The sequence below is a fragment of the Nannospalax galili genome, unplaced genomic scaffold, assembly GCF_000622305.1.
Source record: "Nannospalax galili isolate Female #2095 unplaced genomic scaffold, S.galili_v1.0 scaffold413, whole genome shotgun sequence".
NCBI lineage: Eukaryota > Metazoa > Chordata > Mammalia > Rodentia > Spalacidae > Nannospalax > Nannospalax galili.
The window spans coordinates 21,459-42,069 of NW_008333889.1; the positions used below are offsets into that span (position 1 = coordinate 21,459).

The following is a 20,611-nucleotide window of genomic DNA, read 5'->3' on the forward strand; positions in this document are numbered from 1 at the left end:
AAAAACATTACCTTTAGGGATAGAAATAATTCTTACACAACATTAAAATTTCACAGCCAGGTAGGTATGCTATAGAAAAATACATTGGAAAATGAACATTACAAACTTCCCTGGAATATTGACAGCCTAAACAGAAAGAAAAAAGAACATACACATACACAGTAACTTTCTTGTAGACAGGTAACTTTAAGCTAGTCTAAAATTTGAATTCAAAATGATTTGATGCCAGTTATATCCTAGACATTGTAGGGAGAGATATTGGTGAAAAAAGACTTTTTTTTATTGTAAACATCTCAAAATCTAGTGAATGCAAAAAAAGAAAAAATAATCTGACATCAAAGTAACAACAAAAAGTCTTCCTAAAGGAAGAACATTTTGTTTCTAGGCATATTGTGTGGAAGGAGTCTGAGGTAAAGATGGTGGAGGGATGACAGTGTGACAGAGAAAAGTACAAAATTTATGCATTACAAGAACAAGTCCATTTATACATTTTAGACACCAGCATATTCCATCACTCAGCATAGGATAGGCATTCAGTATTTATCTCTGTCAATTAAGGACTAAGAGAATGCAGAGCGAAAATAGGAAAATAAATTCCTGAGAATGCATTAATTTAAATATTCAACTCTTCAAAACTTGGGGACTTTAGGACATCTCTGCAGTACGGGTGCTAGAGACAAGTGGTTGTGGAGACTGAAATGTTTGGGCTAGACTAGGGGCAGTTCTGTGAGCCATGTAGTGGAATTGGAGCTTCTCTTATAGGAAGAGGGAGCCTTGAAGCTCATTAGCAGCAGGGTGAGTTCCGTTTGCATGATGCTTGCTCTGGGAACACTGTGAAGGGCAAGGGGATATGGATCTGACTGAGTGTTCCAATCAATCAGACACTGAGAGAAAGATGTAGGAAATGTCTCTGCCACTCTAAACTTGATAAGCTGGGTTACAATTGATTGGGATAGGAAATACAGAAAGAGGAAGAACTTTCCCATGGAGAAAAGTTATTTGAGGTGTATATTGGGCAGTAAAGATTGATGTCTGAGTCTAGGGCTATAAGTACTGATTCTAATATTTTTCAGAGCCCAATGCTTTAAAATTCAGCTATATATTTTTTTAATTTTTAAAAAATTTAATAACCACATGATTGGAAGAAGCATTTCATTACAGCTTTAACATATTCAGTAACACACACAATCAGATATATATATCTCTTTCAAAAGTGGCTGTAAATTTTTAGGTTCTCTTGAATTAATATGGTTATTCAATATTGAACTCAGTATAAGCCCTGTGAGACATAAAATTAAATGAGATTTTAACCTTTAAAAGAGATCTCCATTTCATTTTAAAAATATACTGTTTCTTACAGAAAGACTCATTGTTTTTGATAATAACACTGGGATGTTGGTGCATGAGTCTTTAATCTGTATGTCTCTGATTATTACTAGTCATAATTGGTTGCACGCAGGTTCTTGGCACCTGTGTATGTCTATACAGTCATTGGGTAGATTTCAACGGCAATGTTTTTCACCTCTACTATTTAACATGACGTAAATTTTTATGCTTCCTTCTCAAATATAATTCATTTTTAAAAATTATTTGATTTGTGTGTGTATATCACTCAGAACATCCCAAACCATCTTATTCAACTATGCACCCACTTCCCAGATGGCACCCTCCCATAGCCTCCCTCCCCTCACTAGAGCCCTTATACTCTGTCATCCCTGCTACTGTCCACTGTGTTGTCAGCACCCCAGCCGTTCCCCAGTACTTGTCCATCTGGTGAATCTAGTCAGCATATCTAGAGGTCTTTGTTTTAGGAAGGTCAGATGTTCCTCATCTAACAGCAATCAGTTGTCAATATTCCTTTAGACAAGATTGGGGTCTGCTGTTCATTTTCCCAGTTCTATGCTGAGTTACTATCTGAAGTCCCTTGGGCCACCCTGGCCAACAACTCAAATGAAGGTATTTCCTATCTGGTATTGTTGCTTGTTATGTAGCCTTTAGCTGTACAGTATGTTTAACACACATACTTTGAGGTCTATACTAATTTGGTCAGAGGGATGTATAGGACAGTTTTTGCTCCTTACCCTCCTAGGTTGACTAGTTCCAGGGGACTATGAGCATGTTTCAAAGTGTCCTGTAATTGTGGTGGGGTCACCTGTCCTCTTGATCAAGGAGGCCAAGGAGACCCCATGAAATGGACTTGAACCAGTGTCCAGTCTACAAAGAGGAGGGTCAACACAGAGGAATCATTTCCTCCATGTTTCCAAGCTAAGCCAGCCATGGTCGAGCAGGACCTTTGACTTATCTTCACATAGGCAGAACTTGTAAAAGAAAGGAGCCAGGGGCTCCTCCCAAACCCATGTGACCCCTGAGGAACAGATCCTCAAATTTTATTTAGTAAAAGTAAATTGATTTATCTGGACCAACTTTATGGCCTTAAATACCCAAAAGGAAAGTATAACCAAAGATTAAAAGGGCCAATATAATTTTTTAAGTTTTACATTTTTAAAGATTTAAGAGAAGCTTTTACTGTTGGAATTTCATAAAAGGAAAAAATATTACATGAAAACATTATTTTATATATTATACATTTAAAATACATATTTTAACATATTTTATTTGTTCTTTGAGAATTTCACACATTTTTGTATTTTGTTCATATTCGTTCTCCTCCAACACCCATCCATAGTTTCCTCCACCCAACTTTGTGTTCACCTTTTATTTATTGAAATAAACCATTAAGTCCAAATAGTGCTATAAATAAGCCCATGTGTAGGGCTGCTTGGTGCATGAATAACCTACTGAAGAAAACTGTCCCTCCCTAGTACCATCTACTGTTTGTAGTAACTCAGATAGAGGTGGAGCCGGAGTGTTGACTGGCTTGATCTTGTGCAAATCTTGTGCAGGCAGCCATGACAGCTATGAATTCATGAGTGCAATGGCCTTGTCACATGCAGAAGACACTGTTTTATAACAGTCCTCCACAACCTATGGTTCTTACATGGCATTCCCTAAGCCTTGGGAGAGGCAGGTGTGATAAAGCTGTCATATTTAGGGCTGAGCACTCAAGCACTGCTTGGTCTCTATCCACTGACCAATTCAGAGTCTCTGTGTTAATGATTGTCCACTGCAAAATGGAGTTTCTCTAATCAGTAGTGAGAGCTTCACTAATCTATGAGAATAAAGTTAATTATACATTTTTTAAAGTTTTTTAAAAATTTATTTTAATTTCTGTGTGCATGTGTATTGCCTGCATTTATGTAAGTGCACTCATGTTGTGCAATGCCTGTGGAGGTCAGAAGAGGGTGTCAGATCCCCTGGAACTGGAGTTACAAATGGTTGTTAGCTGCTATGTGTGTGCTGGGATTCAAACCTGGGTCTTCTGCATGAACAGTCAATGCTCTTAACCACTGAGCTATCTCTCCAGCCCAAGTTAATTGTACTTTAGATGGTAGTTTTATACTATGTCCATTTTGCAAATAATAATAGTAGGTTCTCCCCTATAGCCTATGACCTCCCCAGCCAAGAGTTCTTGGCCAGGTTTACAGTGCCATGCATGAATTCTTTTCTGTGGGATAGGCCTTAAATCCAATCCTTTAGTGTAATTTTTTTTATTACACTAAAGGATATATTTTGTCAAGCAGGTTATTATTGTAGCTCACAGAGTTTACAGCTAGGAAAGACTGTTGATGACTTTCTCCTATAGCCTCTATAACACCTTGTAGCACTATGAAAGCTAGCCAGTATGAAGGAAGCTTCTAGGCTTGTACCACCTTGGTTTTTCACATCCTGTGATCCAAGTGTGTGGTGTCCTCAGCAATAGGGCCTTACCTTCAAGTTCTGATGGGTAAACCAATAGCAATGGCTATAGAGTATATTGTTTGGGGTGACTCCCTTGACCAAAAACTCAAAGAGAAGTATCCCAAATGTGGCACTGGGTTTTTGGTTTAATAATCTTATGGTGTCTAGAAGAAACACTATTCCCTGTTATAGGGTTGCTCCATTTAAGCTTGTGTGTGTGGGGGGGGGTGTACATATATATGAGAAAGCTTAGAATAATAAATGTTCATACAGTTTTTTCAAACCTCCTTAGCGTTACTTTGCCCTTCCTCTAGTCCCTGTATGACCTACCCTCTTATCTTCCTTCCTCCCCACTTAAACATCCTCCCATTTTTCCACTTTCCCCCTTCATACCAGTTGTGACCTTCTATACCTCCTCTATTAAAATATTTCTTCCTCCCAACGCTAAAGCCTCTTCCTAGTTTCCTGAGTTCTTTGTGTACTCCACGTTAAACACACAAATCTAAAGTTATTTTGATTCTTAGCCATTATAGCTCTCTTTTCAAGAATAAACAAATTATATGGTTCATATTGCAGTTATAAAGAACTGCTGCTGTTCTTTGTTAGGTTTACATTTGACAACTTAACACTGATTGATTATATGGAATAATTTCTCATTATAAAATAAAAGGAATATTGGAATTCATAATATTTTGGTTTTCTGCTCTCTTCCTGGAGTAAGTAGAATGTCCTATTGATTAAAATAAATCCTGTATAGTTTGGCATTGCATTTTTAACCTACAAGCCAAAAAACATATAAATACCACTTTCCTTTAAAAAAGAGTGGGTTAAAATTCATTCCAAAAACAGAATAGGAAATGAAAGGTTTAAGTTGGGCATAGTGATTCACCAGCACTTGGGAAACTAAGGCAGGAGAATTGTAACTGTTTGTTTGTTTGCTTGCTTGTTTGTTTGTTTCTTTGACAGGCCTCCCTAGTCCCAGCTCACCTGGAAGTTACTCTGTGGACCAGGCTGGTTTTGATCTCACAGAGAACCACCTGCCTCTGCCTCGTGAGGGCTGGGATAAAGGGTGTTTGCCACCACACTCAGTGAATTGTTCTAATTTTGAAGCCAGCTTGGATTACACAGTGAGTTCTAGGCCAGCCTGTGCTGCACTGTGAGCCTCTGTTACAAAAAAACCCAACCAAACAAAGGACAGAAGTTATTTTTTCATAATTTACATCATTCTGCTATTTCTGCAAAAAATTAAAGTTTATATTGAATAAAAATTATTACAATTGTAATCAGTTAAATCACAAGTTATTTTGTACAAAATTAAGATTTTTCTCTAAATTTCATTAATCCTGAACTAACACAATTATAACAACGTAAAATGATTAATAATCTTACCTTATTTTTCAGGATTTTTTTTCAAAAGGCAGTAACACACACACACACACACACACACACACACACACACACACACACACACAGTTATTGGTCCATGTAGTTCATTGTGTAGTAAGCAGACAGTTTCCAATATTTAAAAGACATTTAAGAATTGTTTCCCCCAAAATTCTATATTTGTTATAACAATAATCACATGGATAAGAAATTGCCATTTGGGGCTGAAGAGATGGCTCAGCAATTAAGAGCACTGACTGCTCTTGTGGAAGACCTAGGTTCCATTCCCAGCACCCACATGGTTGCTAATAACTTTCCAGTTCCAGCAGATCCAGCACCCTCTTCTGACCTTTACAAGCACTGCACAACACAAGTGTACTTACATACATCAGACAATACCTTCATATATATAAAATAAAAAAAAATAAATAAAATATTTTTAAAAGAAATTGACATTTAACATATGCTCAATTACTATCCTGCTAATAAGCGGTCTAATGTCCCTACCTCATTGCAACCATCACATCCCTATGCTTCCTCCTAATTCTCTCACTTCACCCTATTTTCTTCTAAAGATACATCGCCTTCTCATAAGCTGTGTATATTTTGCTTAGCTTTAGTTTACTTTGTCTATGGCCTGTTTTCTCCACTAAGATGTGAGATCCATACAAGCAGATTGGTGTCCTTTCACTACATATGTCAAATATCTGGAACAGAATTGTGAGTAAATACTTGCTGAATGAGTGGATAATTTCAGTAATAGTTTATCAGACAATTACAGCAATCACAGTTAGAAAATAACTCATGCGGTATATAAATTATGATAAGCAAATAGATAAAAGTTTAACAAAAAAATCTATGGGTCAGGTAAATTTTGTCTTCTGTGGAAAAATTTAAAAATGGTTTGAATAGCAAATGAGATACTGGAATGAAGAGGCAGTTCTCAAAAGAAGAAACACAAATGGCCAATATGTGGTTTTTAGAATCCTTATTCACTGCTGATGAGACTAGTACAGCCATTATGAAATCAGTATGGGGGGTGTCTCAAAAAACTAAGAGTAGAATTATCAAATGACCCAGATGACTATATCACTCTGGGAATATTCTTCAAGGACTCTATAGCCTACCACAGAGATACTTGGACATCCATGTCTATTGCTGTTCTAGTCACAGTAGCAAGGAAATGGAAGCAGCCTCATTGCCCACCAGCATACGAATGGACAGTGAAATGTAGTACATACACAATAGAATTTTATTCTGCTATTATGAAAAATAAAATTTAAAAATTTGTAGGAACTTGAGTAGATTTGGAAAGTTTATTATTAAACAAAGTGATCCAAATTCAGAAAGACAAAAACCTCATGCTCTCTATGTGTTTTGTAGCCTGTAACATATGTGTCTGTATGAGGGAGAGGGGAAGCGGAGAGAGAGAGAGAGAGAGAGAGAGAGAGAGAGAGAGAGAGAGAGAGAGAGAATATGAATATAGGTAAAACAAAAACTAGAAAAGAGACCAAGAGAGACTAAAAATTGATAATGAAGAAGGATGGGAGTTCAGAAAAATACCTATGACACATAGAAGAGGAAAAGTGACTGAAGCAAGGAGCTGTAAAGAGAGTGGGGAGATCAGGGATGGGAGGAGATGAGGGGGAAGGAGAAGCTACCAAAACACACTGTTAAAAATGCCATAATAGCTAATACTTTGTTTGCTAATTTAAAATATATTTAAAATGTTTTGGAGCTAAAATTTGTCAGCTCTGAAGTTCAGAACTGCAAAGTTCTTGTATAAACACTAACAATAAGCATTCTGCTCCTGCTGGGTGTGGTCATGACCACAGGCTCCTTTTGAGGATGGTGCGTAGTCAGTTGTCCATGGGATTTCAGGAATTTATTTAAGAGTGCTTATATCTAGGGCCACAGTGCTATGCTGCATACCTAACAACAGAGATATTTTTCCATCAACCTCTCCCCTCAATATAATACAGGCCCCCTTCTGGTGCTTAACATGAAAGCCATGGGTAAATGTATAGTCCATGAATCCTACATTACTCTCTAAACATAACTGAAATATTTTTAGAGAATAAAGGGATTGGAGAAAAGACAGTGTAACCCCAAAAGAGCACAGGCATATGTGGGGGATATATTGCTTAGGTTTGATGGGACAGCTAGAAGATTGTACATCACTTAGGATTTTCAGGAGAAATTAGTTCTAGATATCCAAAAATGAAATTATAGACACCAAAGGGAGAAGCCACCAGCTCTTTGCCTCCCCTATGCACATTAATATTGCTTGAAGAGATAACCCAGAGTTTTATATTTGCTCAATTTCTAAACCTCCAGGCATTTTCAAAAGAAAGAAATGGGAAAAATCAGCATGTTTTTAATGAAAAAAAAAAAACAGAAATAATTGATTTTCATTAATTTAATATAATCTGTTGTTCCTCAAAGGGAAACATTCAAGGGGAAAATATCCTTGAACAAATAGCATCTTGCTTTCAATTAGGTGTTGTTTAAATCTTGAGGTAATAATCCTTATGAATGAAAATTAAATTCTAGAAGACACTTCTTAATATTTGCCAAGAATTCAATGAGCCTGGTAGCAAACAGTTCTTAGTATTAGGAATGAGGCACATTAGTTCTGTCAACCAATGCAATAGCAATTGCAGAACATTTGGACTCTTGACTAAATATGAAATTGGCATTTTAGCTTAAATTACAGTGGCTCTACAGATGTAAGTTTCTTCTAGATTGTTCTTCCCTCTTCCTAGACTGGATGAAAGTCAGTAGCCAGGGAAATTACTGAATTACTCACGTACTTCTCAGTCCTCACTCAGAACAGTTTAGATGGCTTCTTTTCAAGACCATATCTTCTGCTTGAGAGGCAATGTTTACAGAATAGATGAGTAGGGAAAGAGGCCGGAGGACCACATATCCTTTGGGAGTCCAATCTGGGCTCTATAACCTCACTGCAGATTTTGAACGGAACTGAAATAAAAGTTCTAGATCCTCTGGGGCTATATGGGGCTGTACTTGATTGTTCTGCAATAAAACATTTTGTTTTTAAATTTACCGTTGAACAGGAATATATTAATTTTGTCCTCAAATTCTTTTTAAATATTTTGAGTATGAAATCTTTCATATATATATATATGTATTAATGTAATGGCATTCTAAAGAACAAAAAAGTATATGTTATACTCCAGATTTAGAAATAAAGCATAACAATTCTAGAAATTTCCATGGGTCTTTTATCTGGTTCTATTTTCCTTCCTTACAGTCACACCTGTACTCTTGCAAAGACGGTCATAGTCCAGGATTTTATGTCCTTGTTTTCAGCCTTCCTGTCTGAACAAGGTGAAGGCTTTGAACACTGTAACAAATACCCAAAATACCAAAAGATTCAAGAAAATGGAAGTAGGCTGGACTGATGGGTCTACCACCAGGAGGACCTTTATTTTTGTGTTTCCTCCACCCCTCTCAGCACTGAAACCTTTAGTTTCAGTGGCTCTACCTTCTCCTTCTTTCTGTACTGGCAGGAATAGGAAAGAAGAAAGTAACAGGCAGACGAACTGATTTATTATCAACCTTGGACTTGAGACATTCCATTTTCTACTTTATTTTTAATTAGTTCTAATTGACTAGGAATGTATGCAACTGTTCAGTTTTTTATAATATCGGTTACTGATTTAATTTCTATGCTACTTATAGCTTTTGATATGTCCAGTAATTTTTGCTTGTGCTTTTAAAGTTTTTAAATTTTTTCTTCTTCTTTTAAAAATGATTTTTTTGAGAATTTCATAAAATGTATTTTGATCATATTCACCGACTCTCCCCCAACTCCTGCTGGGAGAGGAAGAGTTAGTTTTATTTAAGGGTGTGGCCCCTGTAGGTTGACCATACTCCAGTGGATGGCCACACACTCATGAGTATATGAGCAGCATTAATTCTAGAACTAGACAACTCAGAGAGTATCTTTTGGTATTAAGTTTCAATTTTTTTAAATAGGAAAATGTTTGCAGTTTTTGAAATGCATTTTTGCAATAATGGGGTCTCATATTTTTTTGTCTACATGCTGAGATGTATTTCTACTGAAGTTTGGCTTTTTTTTTCTTGTGAGATGTCAGCTGTCAGTCAAATTATCATTGCTTTGCAGGTAGCCTTTTCTCATTGGTTATTTTAAAGATGTGTGTATCTGTGTCTCTGTGAAAGAGGAGAGAGAAATTCCATTGATATACCTGTTATTAGATTCCTACTGAGTCTGCGTTGCCTCTTCCAAAAGCTGTAGTTTCTCAATATTCAGTTGCTTCACCCTAGTTCCCATTCTCCTCCCTCCCTCCCTCATTATTAGATTCCTACTGAGTCTGCATTGCCTCTTCCAAAAGCTGTAGTTTCTCAATATTCAGTTGCCTCACCCTAGTTCCCATTCTCCTCCCTCCCTCCCTCCCTTCCTCCCTCCCTCCTTCCCTCCCTCCCCACTCTTTCTCCAGCTAAATACATTAAAACATTTTATCTTCCAAAATTACTGACCTCTCATTTGTTTCCTTCTTTATCTTCTGGATTCCTTGTAAATAAGTTAGATTAATCCTGAAGTTTAGTAATTCACTCTTAAACTGTTTCTATTTCATTGATTTGCCTATTTCTATTCAAACTTCTAGTTATCCCTTTTTAAGATGTGCTTAATATTTTTATAATCTCATTTTGTGTAGTAATATTTTCAAATCTTTTTCTAAAGTCATTAATCCTTAATTTACTTATGGCCTGCATTTAACAACTTTAGTATCTGATACCCTTGTTGCTTTTGCTTTTCTCTTTGATCATTTTTGTTTTCTGGCAGTTCTTGTGCCATTACCAAAGATTTTTGCTTGCTTCATGCTTTAAAACATTGAAATGCTAATTTTTTCTTCAAGATTTCTACAGGAAGGATCTAAGTTCTAACTTGCAATTGCCTGAAACAGTTTATATTATATTGCCATATTTCCTTTAACACATAAATGATGACAATCCAATGCTCATAATGAGGATTTTCAGGATACATTGTGTTTTCCCTTAAGTTAACTTGACGTTTTCTTCCTCCTTTCCAAACAGTATCACATTACGAATCTTTCCTGTATCAGGACCTACACAGCTGGCCTTGGACATTATTTTCCATTCCAAACTCTCTTTGCAACAAGATAAACTGAAATCTCTAGAGCAAAGTCCGACTTCTCAGTCTCTCTTCTTAGCTCACGTGCACTTGTTTTAAAATTAAAAAAGGTATAACAAGGAGTCTGCTATGATGCTAAGTAGATAAATATGCTAGCATTTATAAATTATTTCAGTCATTTTACCACTACTAATTTTTTTAATCCAATGCCACATATTTTTTCTTTTAGCTATGAAATTACAAGAAAATCTTCTAAATATTTAGCAATTAGGATAATACACTTTTTAAAGTAAATCCTGTAACATGAAACACAGATTTTATATATTGCTGAAAAATAGCTTGTTTTTACCCTTAAGAGCCTTTGTGTCCTGAATGCTAAATTTTAAATACCTTTTCATTTATCCTATTATTTTGTGGGATGATATCCCCATTCACAATAGGCAAGATAGTTCTTTATTAGTGTTGATGGATAGACATTCTAGGCATACTCTTGATGATTCTAGTTCTTTTGCATCTCCTGAGTTACCTCGGTAATGTCTGGCTATATCTTCATGAAGAGTTCACATCAGGAGTCAAGGAAAGAATCTTCTCTTGCATTTGTCTTGTTCACTTATTCATTAGTTTTATTTTATGACTTATTTGCAGAAACAATTTCCTTATAGAAATGATTTTAAACCATACACACATTAAGGGAAGCCAAATTTAATTAAAACTAAGTAACATTATCTGTGATCCATTTAACTGAGCACATGGAAACAGTAACGCAAACAGAGCAGGTCCCAGTCTCAGTGTCTCTATACCTTTGACACTCCGGAACTTCTACTCCCCCTTCTCCTTTATTATTTACATCATCCACCAGTATATGGGCCATAAAGGCACCAGGGTCAATCTGTGCATTAATTGTTAGTAAAGAGTAATACATTTCAAAAACTACAACTGGGAATTGAACTGTAGTGTTACATATGGTAACTCTTCCAGTGAGCTCTATCCCCAGACTGTTTTTTTTTTTTAATTTTTAATTTTGAGAATCTCAAGTAGGCTTTTAATGTCATAATCATAATTTATATTTATAAAGAGAAAAGATTTAAAAATCATTTTGAAAGCTGGGATGCAAATGAATATAAATTCAGTCATCCATGGACAGATTTGAAAACTGGTACTGAAGTCAGTTAATCAGTTTAAATAGAGAAAATGTTGAGGTTGTTATAATGTCAAAAAAACTGAGGGAGTACCTCAAAAATTGCCTTTGAACCAATCAATGTCTAAATGTCTTCCCCAAGTCACTCCTATGTGAAGCAGAAGTGTGATACTTAGATATGACAGCACAGAGGGCAGAGAGAGCCAGGCATGGTTCTGAGTCTGGAGAAAGTGACAAGAAAACTAAGAGTGCCACGTGTTGAAAGCAGCTCTAATGCCCTCTAGGTGTACTGGCGGGGGAGACTGCATTCTACTCCACCGGTCCCAGCAGCCTGTTCTAATGCTTTCCAGACATCAACAGGCAAGAGCCCAGGAAGGTCTTCCCTGGGGGATGCAATCAACACAAGAAAATAAACAACATACTGACATTGGAATTTTCCCAGAAAAGGCCAGTCAAGTGATAACAATGGAGCTCATAGTCAGCGACAAATCCCAAAGCTCATGTGCTGGGCTGCTAAGCAGCTTTTCACTGCCTTCAATATGAGCAGACAACCAAAATTTCCTGGGTATCTGAAGAAAGCCTGAGGCATGAAAGAAACAGTTTCAAACAAACAAAAAGAAAACAGCTACTTGCAGGAAACAGTCTATGCAAGAAGATGAAATACGAAAGGAAAACATCATTAATATGTTCAGAGCAGTAAAGAAATTATATTCATAAAATATAAACAGCATCTATAAAAAAGAAAAAGGCAACTAATAGAAATATACAATGCAGATACGTATATAAAGTGGAAATAAAAAGTGAAGATTTCAGAAGATATTGTAAAGAGAAAATTCAGCGGATGAAATATGAAGAGACGGGCAAAAAAATAATAGGAGGTTCAGGAAAAGAATTCAGAACACGAAGAATGGTGAAAAGTGCGAGAACTTCCACAGTGGAAGAACGCAACTTTTATCATTAAAAGCCTACTGGCTGTCAGCTCAGGATTAAGCAGACTCTCACAGGGACATCTAATTTGAAATCTGAGATTTCAGGATACCATGGATAGGAAGAGGACCCTAAAGCTTTCAGTTTTCAGAGCAGTGAAGGGAGGGGATCTAGTTCCCATAGAAAGATTTTAGAAACATGAATGACTGACTATGCCTCTCCAGCTACACTGAGCAGTCAGATACAATAGGGAAAAAAGTGTCTTCAAAATTCTGAGCAGCGTTTTTTTTTTCCAGCTTACAACTAACATCCATCCAAAAATAGCAATGAAGTAAGTGCTATCTAGTTAATTAACTCTTTGTAGTTTTAAAGGGGAAATAACCAAATTTAAGAGGTCCTGGGGGAGTATAACATCTAGACAATGAAATTGGAGAATATTTGATGTGATTAAGGCAGCTTAGCATTTCACTGTTCTGAGAGGAATTTTATTTTTAAATATTTATTTGTTTATTCATTCATTAATTTTTATTTACTTATTTCCTTATTTATTTTTATTGTATGAGTGTTTCCCATGAATATACGTAAGTGTACCTGTGTGTACAATGCCTGCAGAGGCCAGTAGAAGACATTGGAGTCCCTTGGAACTGGAGTTACAGACAGTTGTTAGCTACCATGTGCATGCTGGGAACCAAACCTGGGTCTCCTGCAAGAGCAGTCAGTACTCTTAACCGCTGAGCCAGCTTTCCAGTTCCTATGAAGAGATTTATAGAAAAGAACATTTAGGACTGATTTAATGATATATCCAGAAAAAAAAAAACTGAGCAAGTGGGTGATATGTTTTCCTATCTCTGTATACAGCCATCTACCTATTCTTATCAAGCTGTTTTACTAGAGCTAAATACAATATACTGAAACATTGAATTCTGCTCTAAGCAAAATCATGTTGTTATAACGTTGGGCTAATGGAGGCACACAAATTCTGAGTATTTTCAATGAAGAAAGCTATGAAAAGTGCTAATGCTGCTTATTTAGCATCCAGAAATTGAACTGTATTACCTACAGCTGAGAAATCAAGCTATGGCCCCAGCTGGGTCCTATGGTGTAGGCTTGTAATTCCAGCTACTTTGGCAACTGAGGAAGATTTCTAGATCAAAGCCTGCCTAGGTAGACTACAGAAGGCCAGCTTGAGCAACTTAGTAAGACTCTGCTCAAAACATAAATATAAAAAGACTGCAGATGTATGTGCACAACTCTAGGTTCAATCTCCAGTACTGACACAAAAGGAAAGCATGGCAACGTATGAATAATAAAGTGATTTCATATAAGTATCCAGAAACAATCTGCAAAGTTTTGTGCTGGCTGTTTTGGGCAAGCAGAATCTTATTAACATGAACCAATAGCCTTTACAATCATACTTTCATAATGGTTGAAATATAAAGCCTTACTGTGTTCACAGCACATTCATTCCAATAAACTAACTTCTTTACAGACCTCTGGAGACCAACGGTTTGCCCTTGATGATTTTTGTATGCATTTTCAACATCCAAGAATAGAAATGTGCAATGTGTCCCTGAAATTTGCAATCGCTAACACCAGGGGCATCAGTGAGTTATATCTAGACCCACAGGTTTCTGACAGATCCTTGATGATGTCATAGAATTCTGCATTGGTTACCTAGTTGGAGGTGCTTCAGTTACTTGGAAAGTGTGGTGTAACATAGCAAGTTCTTGATGTCATATAAGTGTGTGCTAACCAATAACACTAATGTATGGCAGAGATTGGAACTGAATGAAAGTCTTCGATGTAGGCTCACAACCTTACATAAATAAAATGTCTATTGTGAGAGAAGATGGCAAAGGAGAAAATCACTGAGCAGGAGCTGACTTACATGGCTTGTGTCTTCAGTTCTGTACTGAACAGCTGTCACCCTTAAGGCTCATTTTATCTTCTGAAAAAAATAGATGTTGATGCACATCACTTCTAAATATCTGTCTGTTTTAAAAGTCCATCTTTTTTTTTTTTTTGGTCTTTTTGAGACAGGGTCTCCCTGTAGTACCAGCTGTCCTGGAACATACCATGTAGACCAGGCTGGCCTTGAACCAACAGAGATCCGCCTGCCTCTGCCTCTGCCTCCCAAGTGCTGGGATTAAAGGCTTGTGACACCAAGCCCAGCAAAAAAAAAAAAAAAAGTCCATCTTTTAAAATCATTCTTATTAAAAATACTTTTTTTGATGATTGTCTGAGATACAAAATACATCAAGAAAGCAGTAGATACCTATAATCCCATGATCAAGGAATACCATCATTAAGATTTTGACATCTTTTAGCCTTATTTCTGGTTACATATATATGGCTGCATTTATATGTTTGAAAATTCACACTTTCTATATATGTAATTTCACAAAAGTCTCAGAACACCCTGTGACACAAGCACTCTCCCATTCATAAATGCACTCTTTTGGGTACCCTGGCATAAGATTCTCCCTGACTACTTAATACCTGGCAGTCCCCAGCCCCAGTTTCTAGATGTTACTTCTTTTGTTCTTCCTTCTTTGCTTTAGAATTCTCATATTCTCTCTTTCTCTCTCATTCTCTTGTTCTCATTCAGTCTCTTCTCTCACTCTTTCACTCTCTGCTCTCTGTCCTAAATCAGAGAGAGAGAGAGAGAGAGAGAGAGAGAGAGAGAGAGAGAGAGAGAGAGAGAACATATACCAAAATCTGCCAATGATGAAGTAATACAGTGACGATTTTCTTGTCCAGTATCTGCAAACACATAAGTCCTCAGGGTCAGTGTCTTGATGTCTGCTCTAAAGACTTTCTCCAGCTTTCTCTCACTCTAGTGCCAAACCCTTGGTTCTAGATATAAATTATTGTCTGAGCAGGAAACCAAAGATTAATTTGCTAAGAAACTTCATCTTTTCCATAATTTCTGTATCAGCAATTGGCTCGATTAATGGCTTATCCCAGGCTTTTCCAAGAGCTGTATTTTTCTTCATGGAGTCCTTGACTACCATCTTTAACTTTACTTCTTGCTTCATGGTAACTGGATCAGCTCAGCCCTCCACAAAATGATAATAAATCTTAATTATGGGGCTCGTGTTTACTATGATGGAACAAATGTGCATCTCCTATTATATGTCAAAACACTCTACTTAACCTTCAATTAGTTGATCTATTAATGTTACTATTTACTGTGGAAATTGAAATGATCCTAAGTTTTAATGAATGCCTGTCTAAGTCAGTCATAAGCTCATGAATATCAACTTATGTGCATTAGCATTAATGTGTGATTTTACATTCTTTATGTAGAAAAAGTGGGCATATCAACATGAAATTATTTTTATTATAAACCTGCCAGTGCATTTTAACCATACTGTATATATGGAAAAACAGCTCGTCTTTGATACAAAATCCATCTTTATTTTTACCTTTGTAAGGTTTAATGTCAATGGAGAGTTATATATACATTTTCAAAAATACATTTTTATCAATTTAATAATTTCTAAATTACATATCCTTTCTTTTTTTGTTGATGTCTTTTTTATCATAAAAAACTTTAATATGTAAGCCTTAAATTTCAGTTATCACTTAGGTTCATTCATTATTTGCAGATCATTTTTGTAACTTTTCAATAGAAATTTTGATCATATGAAAATACAAGTCATTTCCATGTAGAAAATATAAGGCAAATAAAGGAATTTGTAAATTTCTTTCTTTTGAGTGAAGGGTAGATACCTAGGGGGCTGACCTTTAAGTTAATTAAAAGTAACAGATAAATTGGAGGCCAAAGCACCCGACAATGCCATGCTAAATACCATTACCATTTCTGTGGTGACTTTTAGAGAGCATTCATTTTCCACATCATAATTTTGCAAAAAGCGCTTACTGTGCTAGTATCACAGGCAGTGTGTTTATTTGTATAGAATAGAGCAACAATCTCGTTTTTCCTCCAAAAAAGAGACTCTTGTGCTTTGTAGGTGTGAATGAGAGTTAGTGAAACCATTATATAAAGTTCTATAAAGGTTCGTATGAAATGTAATCAATGCTGCAAATAAATATCTGGACTCCCATGTTCATTATAATGTGATCACAATAGTTACATGAATGAATAGATAAAGAAATTGTGGTCTGAGTTACCAAGATAACCTCCCTATAGGCCTCCTTGTACCAATTGTTGGCTATTTCAGATTTATACTATACACTGTAACCTTTAAAAAATTCATGTGTATTTAAAATACATATGAACATAAAATGACAAAAAGCAAGTGACCATTTATTTCTTAAATACATTTGAATTTTTATTTTAAGTTTATTTTTATTTTATGTGTATTAGAATATTGCCTGCATATATGTAAGTGTATCCATGCCATGCCGTGCCCATGGAGGCCAAAAGAGGGTGTCGGATCCCCTGGAATTGGAGTTATGAACGATTGGTAGTTGCCATGTGGGTGCTGGGAACCAAACCCAGGTTCTTTGCAAGAGCAGCCAGTGCTCTTAACTGCTGAGCAATCTCCCCAGCTCCACATTTGGATGTTTTTTAAGGCTTTAGTATATAGAACAAGTATGAAACCAGCAAGAATTGATGCATGGAGCCTCAAAGATGTTACTAGATCAACCCAGGTCAGAGATAATGTTGACATAGACCAAGGTGACATGAAAGCAATAGGTATGGAAGAATCTGAAAAGAGTCTTGCGCTTTATACAGAAAAAATGGCAATGGAATTCAATGATGAGATAAAGAGAATATTTTAAGGAGATCAAGTAACACACAGCACAGTAGGTGAGACTCTGGGCTTAGGAGGGAGACTGAATGATTTCATTACACAGGTCTACCATTTTTAGGCTCTGATACTCTGAAAAGTTCATTTATCTTCTCTATGTCTCACATCTTCATCTGTAACATGGTATAATAATATTGCCCACATCATTGTGTTATACAGATGATATGGGACTGGTGAGATGGCTCAGTGGTTAAGACACAGCTCATGCAGAGGACATGTTTGGTTCCTAACAAAGACCTGGAACTCCAGCTCCAAGGGATTCAACTTCCTCTTCTGGTGTCCCTGGGCACTGCACTTATGTGCACAAATCCATACTCACACATATAAACAGAATTAAAATTAAATCTTAAAAAATAATTATATGAACTAAAATGTAGATCTGATTTTAATTTGGACAAGTGCTTGATACACACAGCACACTGTAGTTCTATGACACTTCTATTATGGTAATAGTGATCCATTAGCTTATGCAGGCAATCTTGGAATACTACGTTTCAGGAAGGAAGTCATAAATTGGGTTTTGAATATTGTTGGATTATAGTTTAAGACATTCACGATATATTAGCAGTCAATTGGATGTAAAGGTAAAAAGCTATAACAGTAAGTGGTCTATAACAGTAAGTCAATGAAAATATGAGAATTTTCACAGAGAAACACTAGAGTGAGAAGACACAAGGCAGTTTCCAAAAACTCAGTTTTAAGGAAGAATAAAGCAAAAGGAGCCGACAAACAGGACAGGAGTTAGAGATACAGTAACAAAGAGATAGGAAAGACACTACAGAGACACAAAGCTTTCGGGAGAAAGAAGTGATTAACTCTTTTAGGTGCTGTTGACAGATGTACAAAATTGAATCTGCCATGTTTTTATTGAGTTATTGGCTGTTGCTATTGTTTTATTGGCTGTTGTTAATCATAGGACATGTCTTGTGAGGGTTAGCTTTGTCAGCTTGACACAACGTAGAGTCACCTGGACAGTTTCAATGAGGGATTGTCTACATTGTGTTGGCCCATGAGCATGTCTGTAGGAGACTGTCTTAATTAAGTTAATTGATGTGGAAGACCTAGATCTTGTGTGCAGAACCATTCCCTAGGCAGGAGGTCCTGGACTGTGTAACCATGGAGAAGTGGAGCTGAACACAAGCAATCAGGCAAGCTAGATGTGAAGTGACTAGCAGGTTTCTAGTTCCTGCCCCTGTGATGAACCGGTACATGGGATTGTAAACTAAATAAACCTTTTTTCTGCCTCAGCAGCCTTTTGTCAGGATATTTTATCATAGTAACAGAAATAAAATTAGGACACACCTTTTGGATGGAATGGAGGGACTTCAACAATAGCACTAAGTAACTAGGAGATTAGACTATCATGCTCAAAAGAATGACGAGAGGAATTATCCAATTCATATGATGTGTGTGTGTGTGTGTGTGTGTGTGTGTGTACAGAGGGTAAATGTTTTAGAGATACTGGGTGTAAGGAAGATTCTAGTTCTATCTCTCAAATGCTGAGGTACATGAAGTTAAAAATATTCTGTTTCTAGAGAGATGTCTTCCAAACATTAGCCAGTAAGCAACCAAGTTTAGGAAATTCCCAAAGAAGCTGAAGAATTTATTGAACATTTACCATCAAAAGTAGCAGAAGAAAATAGTCAAAAACTTTGAAAGTAATGGTGAGAGGGAAGAGTTGGATCATAGACAGGAAGGAAACATTAGGGAAAACTGAAATTATGTTTATAAAATATTTGAGTGTTTTAGTTAAATGTTATTCATTGTTACATTTCCATGAATAGAAAGGTATTATGTTAATAGTTAGCCCAGGAAACCAAAAGAAAAACATTTTAAAAAAAGTAATTTAACACAATTAAATCTAGGATCAAGTTTTGGCAGGACTAGGGACTGGTAAGGACCGCCTCCTGAGAATACATATGACCACCTCACTGCATCTTTACTTGGTAGAGAGTAATCAAGCTGTCTGATATCTCCTCTTAAGGATGTTGATCTCAATTCATGACTCTATCTCCTAAAGGTTTTTATCTTCAAATATCATCGCATATGTGATACAGGAGAGATGACACGTTCCTTATAAAAGAAATGTTATTAATGTTTGTTATGAGCACAAAGAGAGCTGTGCTAATAATACATTTTCTTGTTAACAGAACTCAGTTACAGGAGCAAAATATCGCTCAAAAAAGGACCACATGATATGTAAACTCATGTGTTTGTGTATTGCTTACTCTTCTACCATTGGTGGACTGACAACAATCACTGGGACCTCCACCAACTTGATCTTCTCTGAGCATTTCAATACGTAAGTAAAATCACTGTATTGATAATTTAATAAATGGACAGCAAACAAACTAGAGAAATTATTCTTACTTGAATCGTAGAATCCAAGGACCAAACTGCTATATTGGGTGAGCTTACCTTTGTTTCCTATCAGGGAATCATTAGACCTACAGATCTTCCTTTGGAATGAAGATTAAATATGAAGGATCTAAGGAATTTACAAGTTATTAAAGATTTTCCTGGTCTGCTAGGAAAATATAACTGTTGGTTGACCCTCTTATCACACACAGAATAAAGTTTTCATTGCAGCTAATTCAACAACGTGGTTGTCAGAGGAAGTGAAAAGGCATTGTTTGCATGGGACAGTTTATGTAGTTTGGAGATTGGAATTTTAATTTAAGTGATGAATTGTGAACAATGGTACTAACCACAAAAGGCTTAGCTTTGCAATTCTAAAACATCTGAAAAATTAGGCAGCTCTCAGAAATGGAAGGGATAGAATATTCTACAGATATATGTATGGCTGAATGAAAGAGCAATTGTGGCACCAACCCATTGCAGAAAATGAAGAATTTGTACTTTCAACAGTGGTAGTGTTTCAGTTACAACTTCTACAGTTTTAAATTCGCAAATTTAACCAAATAGTATATTATTCCTCAAGGGCATATTTTTGTATGTAAAATAGACACATTGTATAGCCTTATTGTGATAATAAATGTATAAATAATAACATTCTGCATTATTAAAATCTGTTGAGGCTACACTTTAGAAAGTTTTTTTTGTTTGTTTTGATTTTTTTTAGAGAGCTCAGAGTGATTGTATAGCTAAGGTTTACTTAAAATAGTAAAAGTACATCATATACTTGTCAGAGTACAAAGAAGACTAGTATCAAGGAAGACCAAGAACAAGAGGCTGTCTTTTTACATAAATTTAGGGTTCGGAAACAGGAAAGATACACTCTAGAGAACAGAACCCTAGACTCTACAAAATTATTTGTAACAAAATTATTTGTTTCTCTAACAAACTCAAGACTCTAATACTTTTCAATGCCCACTTTGCAAAGAACAGGATCTTGTGTATAAACAGTGCTGATATACAAGTGTGAATCAGTATTGATGATGTCTGTGTATATTCAGGATTTCTATGAACATTGATCTATCATAC

General features: G+C 36.1%; 1 protein-coding gene across 1 annotated transcript in view; it reads left to right on the forward strand.

Moving 5' to 3' along the window:
* Nucleotides 1-20,611, forward strand: part of Slc13a1 (solute carrier family 13 member 1) — a 67,402-nt gene that overhangs the window by 17,017 nt on the left and 29,774 nt on the right. Inside the window, exon 7 of the mRNA XM_008828889.2 lies at nucleotides 19,318-19,469. Within this exon, the coding sequence (XP_008827111.1) occupies nucleotides 19,318-19,469 (152 nt within the window). The remainder of the gene's footprint in view (nucleotides 1-19,317; nucleotides 19,470-20,611) is intronic.